Genomic DNA, 13,310 nt, shown 5'->3' on the forward strand with positions numbered 1-13,310 from the left:
CAAATAGTAGCGTCTCTATCAATTCCATGTATGTGACGTGCGCGTTCGTTAAAATGAGTTGCCTCCTGGTCGACAAAATGCAAGCTGAACGAAAATAAAGATACATAAACATTTTTTATTTTGTTTACAGTTTAGATGATAGTTTATTGTAATCCCAGAAAGTCTTACACCTGAATTTAACATTAATCAAAAGCTAGCTAGTTAGACTTTTTAAATGGAAGCCTACATTTGATACGACCATATTTCGTCACTGAGACACTTAATGAATAATATAGGCCTACCATCAAGGGGGAGGGGGTGGAATAATAGGCATATGTAGCAGAAACATTTTAAAAAATAGACTATTTTAACTAAAATACATCACCATAAATTAAATTATTTTAACATCTTAATATGAGAATATTATTATTGATAAGTGATGGCCGCCGGGAAAAATGAACGAGATACAGATCGTCTGCCACTCTAACGCGTGATTCCCACTGAGCCGCAACAACTTACGTAGACGCACGCAGGCGCGAGTTAACCACTAATGACAAGCGACAGTTCAAATAATCCATCGTTGGTATTGGTCAAATCACTTACGTCACGAGTACGCCCTTACGTTGCGTCATCTTATCAAAGCTTAATGCATCTTATTCTATAAATGCGTTAAAACACGGGTTAAGGTTTGTCCAACCAATAACAAGCGATGGATTATTTGAACGAGTCGCTTGTCATTGGTCAATTCGCTTGCGTTGCGTCTACGTCGTCCTTGCCATCTCTATTGGGTGGTCGTAAATTACTAAAAAGGTTCCAGAAAAATATTAAAACAAATCCAGTTCATAGTAATATCCAATAACGACATCTTACATTCTTAGAGTGCAAGTGGGTATTAGCAAACCAAGTTTAAAGGCCTATTATAATATTTTTTTTTACAAGGGGGTTGTGAAACGTTAGCGATGTTCTACTTGGAGATTTCATCGTTGTCCTGGTTGATTACCACTGGATCATTGTTTATTTCCTATGGGAATAAAACATGAGTATGTTATGTTGAGTTCATACTGTGTTACAGTTCCTACTACAGACGCAACACAAGGACGTAACGCAACGTAAGTGATTCGACCAATCACAAGCGATGGATTATACGAACGGTTGCTTGTCATTGGTCAACTCGCTTGCGTTGCGTCTACGTCGTCCTTGCGTTGCGTCCTAGTGGGAACCAAGCTTAAGAACAAGCCTACAGACGGCGAATACGGTTTGCTTACGTCCTTGTGCTGTGTGCTGCGTCCTACTGGGGAACCAAGACTAACATACGTTTATTAATAGCTAGAATAACCCCCAGGACACACCCCCACCACCCCCACCCATCCAAAAATGTCATATCAATTAATAGATAATAGATTGTAGGCCTACACTTACTATGGATCCGATAGGACCGCAAGTCTTGTGACTGTGATGGCACGTTCCTTCGCAACACGCCCGGTTATGTATACAATGATGGGAGGCAGGCGTGCAATCTGACGTGTTTTCTTCCGTGTCCCCAACTACTTCCGTCGAGTTTCCCGCTCCTGCTACTTCCGCGTCTCCGTTCTCCACCTGTCCACCAGATGCTCCTTCGTCAGTTCCTTGTTGGTTTTCTGCTGTCCCTTCATCTTGCGCAAAGGCACAATGTTGTACTAACTGGTCACGAATTAATAAATAGATGCTTGTAATTGTGTGTATTAACGGTAGTGCATGTATGAAAGATGTTTACTTGAAAATTTGACTTAGTATGGAAAATTGAAGAATACGTAGGCCTATAATATTTCTCCATGGTTAAATATTAAACACAATTCTCACAAATAAACAATGTATCATCCGCGCACGGAAGACATAATCCATACACATTTTATGTTAGGTTGTTTGGATATCCATATTAAGGCCAATTTACACAACAGACGAGCGGTAACGGTAAGCGGAAACCGCGTAAGCTTGTCCGACGTAGAATCAGCGGAAACCGCCCGCCGTACGCTCCGAGGTGTGTGTAAATGGTCATAAGGAATAACATAGATTCTATATTTTTATTACCGTTACAGCTCGTCTGTGTAAACTGGCCTTTAGACGTTACAGGAATTTCGATCAATTTATTTACTTTACTTACCAAGACTATGAGAGTTATACCAAGTAGCTTCTTGAAGGTATTCATGTTGATTTCAGTAGCTTCTACGTGCGACAACGTTATAATTACAACACCAAAAACAGACTGATCGAACTTGTTGGAATTTTGTTTAAGAAGATTAGTGAAATCATGTCGGATTTTGAAAATTGAAAGGAATTTATCGAATTTTTGAAATCGGGCAAAAAAAACATAAAAGAAACGAATTAGATGACGAAAAATCAATATATTTAGTAAAGCTTAAACAATGGAGGGTTGAGTTAATATGCGATTAATAAACTCCTGGTCGATAAAATTTAATCGAATTTTCCCGACATCTGTCTTTTGAACATGTACTGCGCATACTCCAAAATAAATGTTAGGAATAGAGTAGAATCGGCCCCCATCCCTCATTTGGGACACCCCAGGGGAACTTTCATTTAGATCCTGATTCGTCAAAGCTAATTAACAGGTGTGACGTGAAATAAGCCTTAGAAAATTGGTGATACAGGAATGTTTGTAATGCTAACTGGCTTTCATTTATGTAAATTTACGGTATTTTTCTTAGGGAAAGACAGACAGTAAGTTTACAAATGACAATCGACAATTTGAATAATCCATCGATTGTAATTGGTCGAATCGCTTAAGCTTGGTTCTCACTAGGACGCAACGCAAGCGAGTTGACCAATGACAAGCGACAGTTCTAATCACCTGTTATTGGTAAAATCCGTTACGTTCTTGCGTTGCGTCCTAGTGAGAATAACCAAGCTTTGCCACATATTTTAAAATAAACATTATGGTAACTTTTACCTTACATTACGGAGATACCCTTTAAACCGCTGATACTGCATTGAGTTTTAAAAAGAACAAATTAGTCACAAATTATCGTTACATTCATTTATTCATCAACACGAGTACCATGGTTAATTCCCCAACATAGCACCCACCATAAGAATGTACGACTAATTTACCTACTGTACGTAAAACGTACGATAAAACTTGGTCCACACTTCACGCAATGATAGGACGTGAAGCCTATTTTCCACTAGCTGAATTTGTTCGTGCGAATCGAAAGCGTCAGCTTATTATACACATGCGTATTCATGTTTCCGTCTTCCAAATCCCTCTCTGCGCATGCGTATAAGCTAGGTAAATAGGCAAATGGTGCGGAACCAAGATTGAACAATTTACGGAGGAAGTAGATACAAAACTACCGGAGTTTCGTCAATCACTGGTGGCGCACTCCGGAATACATTTCCTTTCAACAAGATAATTATAACCCTAAAACATTTCTCGAAATTATCAGCATTTTTCCCCCTAAAAATTTGTTTTTAATATCTTAAAATATTCTACTTTTTAAATAACAATTAAAACAATCGATGATGCCAGAATAATATACATATTAATGACATTCAAATTATATCCTCAATTATCTACATAAAAATAGACTTGATAGCTATCCTATAGAAATTTCAAATACATTATGTAAATATATGCTATATTTTTCTATAATGTCCAATGAAAAATGTTCAATGTATAAATTGCCTCACGTCTTCATTAAAATGCCACTACGTATATTTATTATGTGTGTACATATTTATATGTATGGACCTATTCTGATTTATAGGTCCATGCTTGTATCTACTTTTTCTATGGCAAAAAAAAATTCTCAACCAAGCTCAGGAATGTTTGATTCACTTTTTGAAAAACAACTTTAGACGACTCAACTGATAGCAAGTCCGGCAAACTAATATAAAGCCGCAGTTAAGGCGCCCTCTAGTGTCAAACAATCGGCCTTACTAACAGAAAACCATAATCCAGTATTTCATAACACATGATTAATTGCACCCCAAAATTATAAATAATAAAATATTTTTGTATATCCACTATATTATATTAATTAGCCTGAGTTATCCCTATATATATTTTCTATGTAAAAACATACTTTGGCCTCAAAGCCATACGGTAAGCAGAGAGTAAGCAATTTGTGAAATGTGTACAATTCTTCCTAAAGCTCTGTCTACACTATCAAATTAGTGATGTGCCCAAATATGGTAGTGATATACCCAAATACGGTAGCAATATGACATCATCATGTCTATATATGGGCACATCACATTTTGTTGTCACATAAGTTTGATAGTGTCGAGAGAGCTTAAGGATATTAATAATATTTTGTACAGATACAGATATATTATCCCAATAAAAAAAGTTTTTTGTTGAATATGCCATTTTCATGTCCAAAAATTGGATAGGAAAAAATCTTTAATGAAGACAAAATAAATAGTCAGAATTGTTTGTTAGAAAATGGGTTTTTCAAATAAAAAATAAAATTTAGGTTAATTAACCATTTATTTTGTCTTTTTATAAGTGAAAACGCTGTTTGTTTTTCAAGGTCTGTTTATATTCTTAATTCTTTTATGTTTTTTGGGGAAAATACATATTTAAGCCATTTTTTCCCCACAAATTGCTCTCCCAACCAGTCAAATCAGACCACGGCCAAGGCTTTAGAACATATGCACTGTACGTTTGTTGCTAACAAACTTTACTTTATAAGGGCAAGAAACTCTTCTCGTGTTTTTGGGTCTTCACGGAAATATCCCAGCATGCAACTTGTAACGGTTTGACTGTTCAATTTCTGAACTCCACGCATCACCATACACATATGTCTAAAAAAAAAGATTTTAATCAGTATTCAATTTATCATATTTATGAAATATATTTATTATATTTATCTTAGACCCCATTTACACTTACGATTGGGTCCTGGACCGGCCCAGGCTCGGGTGCAAACTAATAATTTACGCCCGATCCAGCGTGTACACTTGCATTCCAAATGACGACCCTAAGGATTCATTTACTTTATTTTCTCAAGCGATTGGTCACGGTTCACTGCATAAGCTAGCCAAACATAAAATCCACTCCTGGACCTATTTGAGAGGTGGTCCAGATATGCATCCAGCCCAGGGCTGGCCTAACTTTATGGAGTATTTACAATTCCTATTGGCAACCTAGGGTCGGCCAAAATTGTAAGTGTAAATGGGGTCATAGCATGACCTAATATTTACCTCACAAGTTTGATGTGGACACTATAGTGAGGAAATCTATCATAATGTGTGTTGGTTGATAATAATAGTAAATGATAAATGATAATACTACTTACGATGCTTCAATCACCACACCTACTCCTGCTGGCGCAACTGCTTCTGTCAGTGCAACAGCTATTTGTTTGGTTAACCTCTCTTGTACTAAAGAAATATAAGAAAATGATTCTGATTAGAATGATAATGATGATAATGATCTTAATTCTTATAATTCAAATTCAATTTCATATGCAAAAGCAAGCAACTTGCAATTACAGTATGGATAAACTATTTTTTTGTTTATCGTGCTTATAAACTAAGTCTCATTTGAGGGAGTGGAGTTTAAAAATGGGTAACACTGGCACTAGGTCAAGATTGAACCCGGACCTTGGGATTTGAAGGCAAGCATGGTAATTCATGTCTTTTATTAAATAATTTTTTAGGTATCTTCAACTGTAGCATTTCGAAATTTAAATGTATTTTGAAAGATATTATTATATACATTTTATCTTTGTGTTTTCTTTAAATATATATATTTTATGATCAACCTGTAATTGGTGCCTTGTGTTATTGGTGCTTTGCACTGTTGGTTGAAGAATAAACCACAAAGTGATAGCTTTACTACAATAGTGATTATTGATATTAATGATGTGGGTAATTATGATTCAAATGATAATCATGTTGATAACTGATTTGGTTATGATTAATAATTATGATGCATGTGAATGTGATAATAAAATGTTTACATAAAACAAAATATTATCAAAAATACCTTGTAATCTGCGACTGAACATTTCAACAATTCTATAAAAAAAAAAATCATAATATTAAAATTTATGGAGAATTTGTAATTTCTAATCTCAAGTGCTTTATTCTATACTGTACGTATGTACGAATACTTTAACGTGTGTTTACACAGGTTTTGTTCCTATCTTCATTAGTATGCTTGGCAGTAAACCCAAACCAACCTAATCTGAATCTGAGATACTACCAGTACCATCAATGCAAAATACAAAAATATTTTGTTTGTTTAACAGTGCAGGGGTTTTGCTAATATAGCAGTGAACGGGTAAAAATGTCCGTAGTAATTCTTACCTAGCAATTTTGCTTAGTCCTATAACACGTTTATTTGGTAGATAACCTATAGATACCTAAAAAACAAAAGTAAATCAAGTAAGAAATAGATTATTATTTAATAGTTTGTTTTTGCAGGTAATAGTAAATATACATGATATTATATAACATTGCACTCTGGTTTTATGCAAGTGAAAAAAGAGGCCATTGGAAAAGATAGACCGAACCGGCTCACCCTATACAGTATCATGTCTAGAGACAATAAACAGCCGGCAGTTTCGTGTCTCTGTGATTGTAACATTCGTGTTAGCAGACACAATAATACTGCAAGCTTGTTATTATTACTTGATATAATACCTTATTAGAATTGACTGACCGCTTGATGTAGGCTTGAAAATTACAGTCAATTGGTCAAAGGTGGTCAGTATTGGGAGATTCCATTATCAGGATTTGTACCCAGTATGTTAACCACCAAGCCACGGTGCCACTTTTATTTTACACTCATCAAACATTGAACAAAATAAATATGTACCAACCTTTCCAACAAACGGTACTAAGTGATGCTCACACATTGAAAAAAACTCTATGTTTTTGACAATAACAATCTCATCGTGGTCCTCGTCAAATATTGCATTGTTTAATAGATCTGAAAGAAAATAATTATTAAAATTAGTAATAAAAGGGTAAATAAAATTAATTATTACAAAAATAAATTGTTGACATTAAAAAAGAGGACACTCTGGTGAACCTACAACCTCATTGCACGTGTTAGTAATATCCAAATAGCAATCTACATTTTGTGTAGGTTTTTAATTAGTACTACAGTACTACTACAACCACACAAAGCAATTTCTTACAATACATATGTCGTGGGCGGACAATGAATATGGACGAGGTCATTAACACAGGAAATAAACATTTGTACATCTTAATTTCCTTTTTACCAAGAAATATAAATAGTTAATAGAAATGTGCATTAATTACTGGCAATTTGTTTGGTTGAAACAGAGATTTATAATCTCTATGGTTAAGTCCAAGTACTATATACATGCTTACCAATACCAGTAATTTTTTTTCTGAACCAGGGTATAGTCCCGGCGTGCAAAGTCAACCCAATTTCGTGTTCTAGTGGGGTGGGATTATACCAGAGGATATACAGTATATATATATATACAATTGAGTTTGAACAATACTATGGAAGCCCCGTTGGTCTAATGGTTAGGGCATCTGCATATCAAGCAGAAGGTTCCAGGTTCAAATCTCGGTTTGGGGCAGCATTTTCTCACTCTCACAGATTTCCTCATCTTATTGTTTCAAATTAATTAATTAAATTTCAGTATATCACTGGGTGGTTTAGAATTCGTTCTATACCTGTGATGTTTATATATCCAATCTGATATAATATCTCCTATATTCCTTCTGGAAATATATTGGGGTTAACTTATAACCCTGGAGTAAGGAGCACAAAATGGTGGTTGAATTCGTCTGCTTATACACGAGTATGGCATGCTCCATAATGAGTATGTCAAAGTGCAATGATCTTTCATTCAACTTTTTTTATCACAAAATTAAATCAGTGATTGTAATATTCAATTCACCCGTTTGACACGCCTCATCGAGTATTGCATTCTCATAAACTGGTATATTATTATTACTGTCATGTAATTTATTAGATACCAAAAATTAAGGATAATTTGAATGTCAATGGTGAAGCATCGTTGAGCCATTGAGATCGTAATTAACTCTCAACGAGAAGGAGCAGTTTGTGAATAGGTTGGTACTACGTCACAAGCTCTTTAAGAGGCCAACGCAACAGGTTTTTAATAATATGTTCTGTGATACAGGAAACGGTATGACGTATGGCCAAGTACGAAGATGACTTAATAAATCCTTGATGCTTGTTTATAAATCAATAACATAACTATTCTACTTATAATCTTTTATTGTAATTATAAAAAAATAAATAGATACAAATAAATATAGTGTCTAAATTTAAAATCCTTAAGAGATTATAATTTATTCAATTTTATTACTAAGATTTCAATCTCGAAGATTTACTATCTGGCATTATTAATACAATGTACTTTATTGTACTTTACTCCAAATACAGAGGTAGGAAGTCAAAGTTTTGTTGGTTTTGCATTCATTTCTTTTTTTAAATGCAAGATTATATCATTTTAGTTTCATTTCATTATTTATTTGGTCCTCAGGGAGACCAGTCTTAGACTGAAGTGGTCACTGGTGTACCAGGTCACTCACAGCCACTGATCATAAGCTGGCCCTCTGGGAGACCAGTCATTGACTGAAGAGGTCACTCAGAATAAATAAATAAAATAAAAATAAACATTGTTTACCTTCTATTTTTTCTTCATAACCTTTTGTAAAAAACATTAACGCTTTGGCAGCTCTTTCGGGCGTCTTCTTTAGCCCCTCCCTACTCGAGTCCTCCCCTACACTCTCAATTAACGATTTGTATGCGTCTTCCATTCTAGAAAGCTGTGAATCCGAATCCTTTCGATACAAGTTGGAAAGCGAATTTGGTTTTATCGATTCTTTTGCTTTGTCATTATTTTGGTTCGTGTCTTGAATTGTCAAATTTCGATGGATATTTTCCTCAATGTTGTGCGTCTGACCTCTGTAAGCCATTACTTGTGTCTTGTAAATCTGTACAACAAAAATATATTTAAAGGCGTATTATTACTATTTTAAAGTCACAAACTCCACATGGGTAAAAAAAAAATTACAATATTTTGATAATTTAAACCGTTCAAAATAGATCCTTTAACTCAATTGACTACTAGATCTTAAGCTTGGTTCCCACTTGGACGCAACGGAAGCGAGTTGACCAATGACAAGCGACGGTTCGAATAATCCATCGCTTGTGATTGGTCAAATACCTTACGTTGTGTTACGTCGTTGTGTTGCGTCTCTAGTGGAATCCAAGCAATAGCCCCAGGAATGGAGGATCTGAAGGACCTCTTAGAACTTGCTGTTATCTTTAATACATTTACTAGAACAAACAGTTTCATCTGAGTTACCACCAAATAGAGACCAAGTGTACTGTAACGTCCTGTATAGGTCGGCTCCACAAACACTTTCTAAATTTTATAGGTAGTTTTATGGATTTTATTAAAAGATTGTGTCTCACTCTCACCCAGCTTTTTGTAATACAGCCAATTAAAATTATGCATCACTAACCATATATGAAATTGGGCTAGGTATACTGGAAAAAATGGTCAAGAAAGCTTTATTGCTGACCAATCAACCAAAAATAAACTGCACAATAAGTAAGTTGAACTTAACTTGCAGAATCCATTGTTAACCAAATAGTAATGGAAATAAATTTATCTCTTCAAATAATAAAAAAAGCGACTTTAACAATTCACAGGTATGCAGAGATTTTAAAAGCATTGTGTTTGGTATTTATCAACTTTACGATTAATTTTATATCCAGACAAGTTTTAATGATTTAACGACTTTAATACCAATGTCATTGTTATCAAAGTCATTAATAAATATATTTTTTTAAAAAGAGCTAAATAGTAAAAGTGGTCTTATCATCTACAACGCATGGGTTATCATTATGTCGATCGGAGTGGTCCTGGATTTTAAGGTCTTCAACTGCACACCTGCCCTGGGCTGGTATCTTTGTTAGTACACATCAATAATATTCATCTGCATAAATTTGTACATTTCACAAACAAGTTACGGACTATACCCGATTAGAGGCGCCATGCATTTTGCGATATATAAATAACTTTTCTGTCAAACTTCAAAGGTATATTATATCCAAATATTAAATTTCATTATATTATGCCTCTTATTTATCTATTGTAAACTTCAATATGTTTACCAGAAGGTGACTGTTTTGTATTTGATATATTTTCTTTTTCTTTGTCTGTTTAAATATCATCTTCGTCTATAGGCAGGTCTTCCACAAGCATTCTGCTTTTTTTGTACATGCCTTCTTTAACTGTTATCGTTTATTTTTTTAACTTCATCTTGTTTAACTGTCTTTTTTAAAGTAAATAAATGTCACTTTGAATTAAATTTAAACATTATTATTATTTGTTTCAGTAAATCTCGCATGAATTCGTAAGTATTAAAAAAAAAAACAAAACAAAAAACAAGTAAAACCATATTGAATCAAACGCAGGTTCATAATTTTGGGTTAACAATTTGTTGAAAAACATGTATAATTTCGCAAAATAGAAATGAATACATAGTTGTAAAATTGACAAATGACTTCTATTATTTCCAATAGTTCAGTTAATCTATTTCACTGACGTCACAATCGTCCTCAATATACGGATAAACAAACATTAATTACAAAAGGGTGAAATCAAATAGAACATGTAGGACAAGTACTAGCAGGTTTTAGCTACAGTGTATAGCCAATCATAAAGCCACCTACAGTTGGTCCTGTTTCTGCTGCATAAAAATAACCGGTTAAAAACAGTGCGAATAAATTAACCCCAATTTCTTGGGAGCAGAAACAGGACAATTTTTTAGAAACCGGTTGTAGCGCAAAAATAATGGTTGAAAACACTCATTCAATTCGCTGTTAGAACGCAATTTAACCGGTTATTGCTCGCGGCAACTTTTAGCTGCAACACAAAATAACGGTGATTGACAGCTGCTGACCTTGAGTCAACTACACTGCAGTAACGTTTGAATTAATTGCCAGGACCAATTGCATTTTGGGTAATTTAAAACGATTTAACCCACTGATTTAAACGGTTGCAGTCAATATAACATAAACAAAATCTATTTTGAAATAAACGGTTTATTCGGCACCATGCAGCAGAAACAGACCCCTAGGAAGTTGGTGGGTCATGATAGTGATGGATCTGAATGGGGATCTCTCGGAGACTAGGCAAAAGGGTTTTTATTATTATTTTTATTACAAATAATAGATATGTAAAGATATGTAACTGTGTATGCACCATAAACTGTATGTATGAAATTTGCAAAAAGCCAGTGGAGCAGTAGCCTTTTAACAATGAAGTTTGCTCATAAATGGAAGAAGAGAAAAAGATATATAGGTACCCTTTGTAGAAATTGCCCTCTGACAAAACGAAAATCATCATCATCTTCCTATACTGTGCAGAACCTCATTTGAGTATAGTCATACATGGTTGAATTGAATTGACCCAGAGGGTGTACTAGTACATCGGGGTAATCCCCTACTCATCTCGAAAGATGTACTAAGTTCTTTAAAGGCCACATGAGCCAGATGTGTACACTGGACCTACGGTTTATAGTCCTTATCCGAGAAGACTCATTCTACCACAAGAACCATGGAGGGAGTAAGCCTCGAACCCTTGCTGATGTTAAGGCTACGTAATTACAGTTACGGTTAACCACTCGGCCAGTCAATAAATACAAATAAGTAAGGCTGTAGGGAACAAGATTTTATATCTGCTAATAATAGTAATAAATGTCTAAAAATAAAAATTCAGACTTAATAAATACAGTAATTAAAGCACGGTTGTAAATAAAATAATCTTTAAGGAAAAACTAGATGAAAAATGGAATTTGCTGGTACACATTTCTTCCAGTTCAGTTTTGACCAAGCCCTTTTCGCTCCTTCTGGCCGACCTCTGTTGTGAGCTCATCTTACCTTATCTTACTCAGGCTTTAGATATAAAAACAAAACATTGTTTAGCAATAAATGTTTACAATCTAGATATCTCTAACATTTTTACTGGTACGGTAGATTTAAAATGACATCGGAAATATGGGTAAACATATTGAAAGCTTACTTATTATCATCAAAAACAGATGATCACTATTAGTCGGTAAAAACAAACAATTTGTTATTAACCCGTAGATTAAAAATTCAACTTAAACAATCATAATTTAATCATATCAAATTTGTTTCTTTGTCGGTGTTAAAATCGGAACCTTCTGATCATAAAAAAAAGAAAGAAATATGCTTAAATGAGTGATGACGGTGGTACGTTGGAACAGGGAAGAGTTAAATTACAATTTAATTTAACTCTTCCCTAGTTGGAAGGAACGTTCTCACATGAGAGTGTGGTTGCGGACTAGTCCATTATGGTCCAGGTGTATTCTAGGAACTTTAACTTTTCGTATCTGAGCCTCCCTCTGGAGAGTAAGGGCTATTGTCGGTTTATCCAGCTATATGTTACTATTTAACAAAGTGCGATACATCTGTCTAGTTACTTATTTATAAAAAATAATAATTATTAATACAGTACTGATGTCACATTTATGAACTTTTGCCGAATAAATATTATTATTATTATTATTACATAAGTAGACTTTATTTTTGTAGGAGCTATTGGTAAATGTTTATGATGGTATTAAAATATTTTGTATTTATTTAAAATACGAGCATTCATTGCGCGTCAATTATATTTTCGTATCGTTATGTCCCTGTGATAATGCACCCAAGTATTATGCATTATTTTCACAAAATGTTAAAAATTGCAATGATAGTGTATTTAAAAGATTTTTAAAATAATGATGAAACACAATTTTTTAAAAATGGTACAGATTCTGTACCAAATTTGCCTGAGAATGCAACAGCTTGGATTAATTAATTAATAAAATATGCATATAAATTAATAAATAATTTTACAAGAATTAGCATACATTTTCCATCACACCCCCATCGTCTCAGTCGCTTGAAACACATGGTGAAAACTAAAATTGCATCTGTTGACTAATGCATCAAACCTTTGTTAATATTGATGCCCTATTGATGGTGATTAACTAGGTCATCAAAAGTTTGTATATAACTTTTTAGGTCACGGAAACTTTTTAAATAGGGTTTTTACTGTAATACAGAAGCTTGAAATGAGTTCATTGGCAGATCTAGGGGGTGAATAGGGTGGCTAGCCACCACCCTTAATTCTCAAAAAAAAGAAAGAAAAAAAGATGCAACATACCCGCGACCGTCGCTAGACGTGGATTCGACGCACCCTACTCTTTTTTTAATTAAGAAGAGTATAGGCCTAGAGCTAGGGTTAGCATTAGTTGTGTAAATACGTTGAGAAGCAACTGTCAGAAAT

General features: G+C 34.3%; 2 protein-coding genes across 2 annotated transcripts; both read right to left on the reverse strand.

The window, feature by feature from the left end:
* Positions 1–105: 105 nt before the first annotated feature.
* LOC144852635 (uncharacterized) lies at positions 106–2,262 on the reverse strand. The gene is made up of 3 exons (XM_078710561.1): positions 2,120–2,262; positions 1,399–1,659; positions 106–1,000 (listed from the first exon to the last, which is right to left on the reverse strand). Exons 1-3 carry the CDS (start codon positions 2,162–2,164, stop codon positions 944–946), a joined length of 363 nt encoding a protein of 120 aa, XP_078566687.1. The 5' UTR covers positions 2,165–2,262; the 3' UTR covers positions 106–943.
* A 586-nt stretch (positions 2,263–2,848) lies between these two features.
* On the reverse strand, positions 2,849–9,294 carry LOC144852625 (GTP cyclohydrolase 1-like). The gene is made up of 7 exons (XM_078710546.1): positions 9,282–9,294; positions 8,625–8,934; positions 6,807–6,916; positions 6,292–6,347; positions 5,969–6,000; positions 5,277–5,361; positions 2,849–4,782 (listed from the first exon to the last, which is right to left on the reverse strand). The coding sequence occupies exons 2-7, from the start codon at positions 8,914–8,916 to the stop codon at positions 4,659–4,661; spliced, it is 699 nt and encodes a 232-aa protein (XP_078566672.1). The 5' UTR covers positions 8,917–8,934; positions 9,282–9,294; the 3' UTR covers positions 2,849–4,658.
* Between the last annotated feature and the right edge of the window lie 4,016 nt (positions 9,295–13,310).

This window comes from Antedon bifida, chromosome 9 (assembly GCF_963402885.1).
Source record: "Antedon bifida chromosome 9, ecAntBifi1.1, whole genome shotgun sequence".
NCBI lineage: Eukaryota > Metazoa > Echinodermata > Crinoidea > Comatulida > Antedonidae > Antedon > Antedon bifida.

Excerpts from the sequence above, each read along its gene's own strand:
- LOC144852625 (XM_078710546.1), bottom strand. The coding sequence starts at position 8,916 with ATGGCTTACAGAGGTCAGACGCACAACATTGAGGAAAATATCCATCGA. Across the intron at positions 6,917-8,624 it reads TTATGAAGAAAAAATAGAAG|ATCTATTAAACAATGCAATA; the intron begins GTAAACAATGTT and ends ATTTTCTTTCAG. Across the intron at positions 4,783-5,276 it reads GGTGTGGTGATTGAAGCATC|ACATATGTGTATGGTGATGC; the intron begins GTAAGTAGTATT and ends CTTTTTTTTTAG.
- LOC144852635 (XM_078710561.1), bottom strand. The coding sequence starts at position 2,164 with ATGAATACCTTCAAGAAGCTACTTGGTATAACTCTCATAGTCTTG. Across the intron at positions 1,660-2,119 it reads GTATAACTCTCATAGTCTTG|TTAGTACAACATTGTGCCTT; the intron begins GTAAGTAAAGTA and ends ATTCGTGACCAG. Across the intron at positions 1,001-1,398 it reads GCGGTCCTATCGGATCCATA|GAAATAAACAATGATCCAGT; the intron begins GTAAGTGTAGGC and ends TTATTCCCATAG.